This window comes from Cucumis melo, chromosome 4 (genome assembly GCF_025177605.1).
Source record: "Cucumis melo cultivar AY chromosome 4, USDA_Cmelo_AY_1.0, whole genome shotgun sequence".
Lineage (NCBI taxonomy): Eukaryota > Viridiplantae > Streptophyta > Magnoliopsida > Cucurbitales > Cucurbitaceae > Cucumis > Cucumis melo.
Window position 1 is genome coordinate 18,506,805 of NC_066860.1, and position 6,259 is coordinate 18,513,063.

The following is a 6,259-nucleotide window of genomic DNA, read 5'->3' on the forward strand; positions in this document are numbered from 1 at the left end:
ACGGGATGAGGGGAGGGAAGCGTCGAAGGCGGCGATTGGCGTTAGAGACAGATCCGGTGTCGAACGGAGGAGCAGTAAGAAGCTCGGTTGTCGCGGGGGGGGGCTCAACAACAACAATCGACCGACAGCGTCGATTGCAGGTGAAGCTTTGACGCGGGACGCGGCTCGACGGAAGAAGACGAGGAGACGCGGACGAAGGCGGAGGCGTGTGTGACGGAAGAGGATGGTGGGAGGCGGCGGCGGTGCTCGCTGGGTGAAGGAAGAAGAAGGTGAAGTCGAAGCGGCGGGGGGTGAGGGGATGTGTGTGTGTCGTCGCGCGCGGGTAGGGTTTTTTTTAAAAAATGTTATTATATATATATATATATATATTTATTAAACAAAATAAATAACTTAATAATAATTAATAATAATATAATATTAATATTAAATAATAATAATAATATGAAATATTAATAATATAATAATAATATTAAATAATAATAATAATAATAATAATAATAAATAATAGTAATAATAACAAAATAATTTATAATAAGAATAATTAATAATAATAATAATATAATTAATATCATATTATTATTATAGCAATCTACAAAACATTAAATTTAAAGAATTTCGTATCCCCACAAAGTGATAAAATTTACCTCGAAAATTCGGGGCGTTACATGAGTAGAGGTCCTATACAATGAGTTTGCATAAGACCAGACCAAAAAATAATAACCACTACATGTAACTTTGTTAGTTAGTTAGGTTTCTATTTCATTAGTATGACTTAGGTAACTCAATTTTAATCTTGAGCGTATTATGAACTTCTGTTTGTGAGGGATTATCCTTTGATTTATACAGGTAAGAGTGGCGAGATTTTAGACTCAACATGCTTATCATTTTAAGGGCAAGACCGAGTAAGTAGTTGAGAACATAATCACACAAGATGGAATTCACGACATCCCGATTTTAGGTTAAGTAAATGAGCGTTTCCTTAAATGGTGTATCCAGGACTTGAACAAAGAACTATCCCTCTCTATGGCACGAGAGAGGTTTCTGTTTATTGGTTGGACCATAAACATGTTATTCAATAGAGGAGCGTTGATATTTAAGGACTAGAAATAACCTAAGGGTAAAATGGTAATTTGACCCAACTGGTGTTACAGACACTTATGAAGGACTAACTTACTATTATTGGTCTATATCTGTGCACATAGAAATATATCTACAGTGAGAAGAGTTCAGTTGTTAGTCTTTAGTGGAGTGTACACACAGTTAACGAATATTGATTAACTTGGTTAATGAGTTTAGCCAATTAATCTTATATCGTTGTAGCTTCTAATCTGTAGGTCCATTAGGTCATTTTCTTAGCTCATAAAGGATAATGAGGTTAATAAATATATTAGATATAATTTGAAACGTTTAATTTACTTAGGGAATTAATATAATGTATGGTGATACATTATATTAAAGTTTATATTTCAATTCAACATTATTATATAAATTTAATTTTGGATTTAATTAAAAATTAATTTATAAGAGAATAAAATATTTAAATGAGTTCAAATATTAATCTAATGTGAATTATATTTCAATTTAAAATTTACTTAGGCAATTTGAATGGTTGTTGCGAAATGATTTTTGTACCTTATGTGATCAGATACCTCACACTTGCTTTGTGATCAGGTGTGGGACGCCTATTCTTGTTGTGTGTGATCTAGAATAGGATGCCTCATAATTGTTTTATATTCTAATGTGAGATATCTTATACTTGCTTTGTGATCTACAACAAGATATTATTTCCTTGCTTTGTGTTCTAGCACTGGAAGACGCGTTATGCATAATGGAATTGATGGAAATTGCTGTATGAATTGAGATTACTCAGCACAACCGCAGCTCGACGATAAGAATGTGTTGACACTTGAGCTAAGGAAGGTACAAAAGATGTAACTTGTTATGCGAAATGATTTTGCGTTATGATATATAAAACGCATTATGCAAATGCATGAGATTTATGATGAATTTATTTTGCAAGAAAATGGTTTATATGAGATTTATAAATATTTGCCAATGTAATTTTAATGTGTAAATTGCCTAACATATCGATATGATCTTTAGATTTGAACTCATATTTTGATTAAAACGCATACTTATTTATTTCACGTGCTATTGTGAAAAAAACTTTGAAATGCGTTATGGCAAGAATTTATTTATTAAATGTATTGGTGAAAAATCTCACTCACTAAACTTTTTTATCTAATCATCAAATATTTTGTTTTATTCCTCCCTCCCTAGGTAGTGAAGGATATTCAGCGTTTGAACTGTCGTCTTAATCGCTTATCGTGCCATAAACGTGACGCAACATCTTGTTAGTAATCACAGTTAGTTTGCAAAGCATGTAGAGTTAGGTGAGAAGAGCAAATGTTTGTTTTGGAAACTTGTATAAATTTTATTTTGTGAAAACTTTTTGTAAATATCTAAAATGTAATCTTTGTTAAATTTCAATGAAGTGTTTGTTATTCCAAATTAAGTTCTCATTTCTTATTTAGATGATCATTGTGAAGGAATTTGGAATTCCTAAAGTGGATGCATACGCCGTGCAAAGAAAATTCAATTTGTAAAACCAAAAAATTTAGAGAAAAACAAAACTAAAACCTAATCATGCTTCTAAGGAGGAAAAAGGGAAAAAAACTAACCTTTGTAGAACCTCCCAAGAACTTCTTGAATGTCCCAAGAACACCACGAAGTCTTCCTTATTATTCTCAAGGTGAAATTCAACAGAGAGTTGTGGGCTTCTGTGATTTGGTAAGGAAATTTTTTTTTAGAGTGATTTCTTTCTCGAACAGAGAGATTTTCAAAATTTTTTAGAGAGCAGAGAGATTAAAAACAATATAATCTTAACCATTTTCTTTTAAGAGAGATGAAGGGGAAGTTATCAAATAACTTCCTCCATCTCTCGCACGTAGAATAACTCCCACTATTATTTAAAATTATATTAATAATATAAAATTAATATAAATTTAAACCATATTATATCTCATATAATATGAACTTCAATTATATTATATCATATATAATATAACCAATGGTTTATATCTCTCATATGACTTATAGTTCTAATATGAATCAAATCCATATTAATCTTGACCTATAGTTTATTCATGAATGTTATTCATATTATTATTATTGTTATTTGAAATATTAACTTCCCTCATAAGAACTTTATATAATATGTCAAATACATTATATTAGTTATATCATATATAGTTCATTCATTTTAATCAATTTAAACAGATTAAATTAAACAAAAATATATTTGATTCTTATTTATCTTTATTGAGCTAACAAGGAGACCTTATGGACCTACAAATTGAAGCTATAATGATATGATATTAATTGATTAAACTTTTTAATTAAATTAATTTATATTCATTAACTATCAATCATTCCACTAAAGACTAATAGTTGCACTTTTCTTACTGTAAATATACTTTTGTATCCATTAGATATAACTAGGGGTAAGCATCGGGTGGTCGGGGTCGGTTTTCCGATCAAACTGCGAACCGACTACAAGTCGGCACGAAAGTTGGAAAACCAGCCTCGACCGCCGATTTTAACAAAACCGGCCGGTCCAACCGGCGGTCGGGTCGGTCGGTTTTCCTACTCTTTTTTTTCCTCTCCTTCTTTCTTTCTCTCCTGTTTCTTCTTCTCCTCCTCCTCCTTCCTTTTCTATGTTTCTTGCTTTCTTTTTGATAAACAAACGATTTTAAAAACTAAGAATGACATTATTATGTTTATTTCACTTTTTAATTTCAATAGAAAAGTCTACGATATATATTCTATATTGTCTTAAAATCATACAATTGTGATTAAAAAATAAAATCAAGTTCTATTAATTTCAATGCTTAGTTCATAGGTATTACACAAATTAATAAAATAAACAACATAAAAATAAGAATCTAAACATACTACCAAAATGAAATTAGAAACATCCAAGTTCAATTCAATTCACGACATTACTATTAAGAGTCACAAATACAACCAAAGTATGAAACAAAAACACTATGATAATCTAGTCAATATAAATATTACAAGTCTTGGATCAGAATTAGTTAATAATCGCTTAATCGGTAATTGACAACTTATCAAAATCTGGAAGGTCTTCAAGCTCCTTTTCATTCTCCATAACCACCCAAAATCCTACATAATCAATATGAAGAATTTACTAAATAATTTAAGATTTCACTAAAGTTACACATTACAACTACAAAAGATATCATGTAAAGATTTAAAAATACCTTCTTCAAATTTTGAAGCCTCTTCCAATTCATGTTGAAATTGAAGATGTATTGGATCAGAATTTAGCCAATTTTGAGTACATATGAGAGCCTCCACTGTTTTAGGAGCCAATAAGCAGCGTGATGAGTCAACAACACGTCCTCTAGTACTAAAAGCCGACTCAGACGCTATAGTAAAAACAGGAATAGCCAAAATATTTCTAGCCATATGACCAAGAACCTCAAATCGATCACTGTTCATCTTCCACCATTGTAGTATGTCAAAATCACCTTCGGTCCTAACATTGGCTTCCAACAAATAGATATCAATCTCCGATGATCCCTGTTCGAAAGGTGTAGTAGAATCATCTTCAAATTCCTCAACAATCGTGTCGTAGACAAAATCTTCACCCACATTTTCATTTGAATCAAAATCAATATTAGCATCCAAGCCTGAAACAGTTTGTGTACTAGTTGTACTAGTACTACTACATCCTTGTCTACTCCCACTTTGAGTAGTACTATACTCGTGAAAAAGATGTCTACAACATTGTTCCACTACATTTCCCATGGATTCAGCAACCTCGGGACCAAAAAAAATTTTCAAACAAAAAGATACAAATCTTAATTTCTTTCGAGGATCCAACACAATAGCAACATACAACAACAAATTATTCTTTTCATTGTTTCCCCAATATTTCTCAAATTTTGCCTTCATGTTATTAGCCATTCCATCTAACAATGCATTTGCACTACCCGATTCAAACGTATACAATTCTGAACCACTGTAATCTGATGGAAAACCAAGTTTGAAGTAGTATACAAAGAACCCGAAATCTTTAATGTGACATCATAAAATACTTTTAAAAATCGTATTAACATCCTAGCATTTGCCCAATCTTCCTTATTCGGTGACATATCATGTCTATATGAGGCATCTTCATCTTCTAATCTATCAAAAGCTTTTTCAAACTTAACAGCAGCTTCAAGCATCATATATGTGGAGTTCCATCTTGTAGGAACATCAAGACACACATAACTCTTACAAGGAATTTTTTCAAGTTCAATGCACTTTTTAAATTTCAAAAACCGAGCAAGAGAAGACCTTATAAATCGCACAGCATATCGAATCCTATCAATACAATCATTATGTTCCTTAAAAGCATCGGTTACTATAAGATTCAATATATGGGCACAACAACAAACATGCAAAAATTCCCCACCAAACAATAATCCTTTATTGAATCTCTTTAAAAGATAAGCAACAACAGTGTCATTCAAACTTGCATTATCAACCGTCAAAGTCATTACCCTCTCAATGCCCCAATTCTTCAAATTCTTTTCAATGGTTTTACCGATAGTATCATCTTTATGATTCTTAATTGGACAAAAACTAAGTATTCTCTTATGTAATTTCCAATCAGAATCAATGAAATGGGCGGTTAGGACCATGTAATTAATATTTTGTCCCGATGTCCAACAATCAGTGGTGAGAGAAACTCTATACTTGTTTTTTACAAACATGTCTCTCAAACGATTCTTCTCATTAACATACAACTTAAGCACATCTCTAGCCACAGTAAATCGAGATGGAACAACAAATCTAGTATGATTTCCACATGTTAATTTATCCACAAACTTCTTAAATCCCTTACCGTCCACAAACTTAAAGGGCAATTCATCAACTATTATCATCTCAACCAAAGCGTTCCGACAACCATCTAAACTAAATGATTCACATACAAGTTGTGAAGAATTATCTCCAACTTTGTCTTTAGGTTTAAAAGCTAATGTCATTTGAGTTTGGTCTCTCTTTTTTTGGTAAGGGTACTTTTTGCAATTTTCTAAATGATGCTTCATAGTTCCAATACCATTACGTTTAGAATGACATGCATAAACAACTTCAAACTATTTACATTTAGCACGAGGGTCATTAAGATCACCTTTAAGCCTCTCAAAATGGTCCCAAACCATTGATTGTTTGACATTCTTCCTTA

The 6,259-nt window shown here is 31.9% G+C and overlaps 1 protein-coding gene across 1 annotated transcript; it reads right to left on the minus strand.

The window, feature by feature from the left end:
- Nucleotides 1-4,997: 4,997 nt before the first annotated feature.
- On the minus strand, nt 4,998-6,059 carry LOC127148950 (zinc finger BED domain-containing protein RICESLEEPER 2-like). The gene has a single exon (XM_051083388.1). It carries the CDS (start codon nt 6,057-6,059, stop codon nt 4,998-5,000), a length of 1,062 nt encoding a protein of 353 aa, XP_050939345.1.
- Nucleotides 6,060-6,259: the final 200 nt, after the last annotated feature.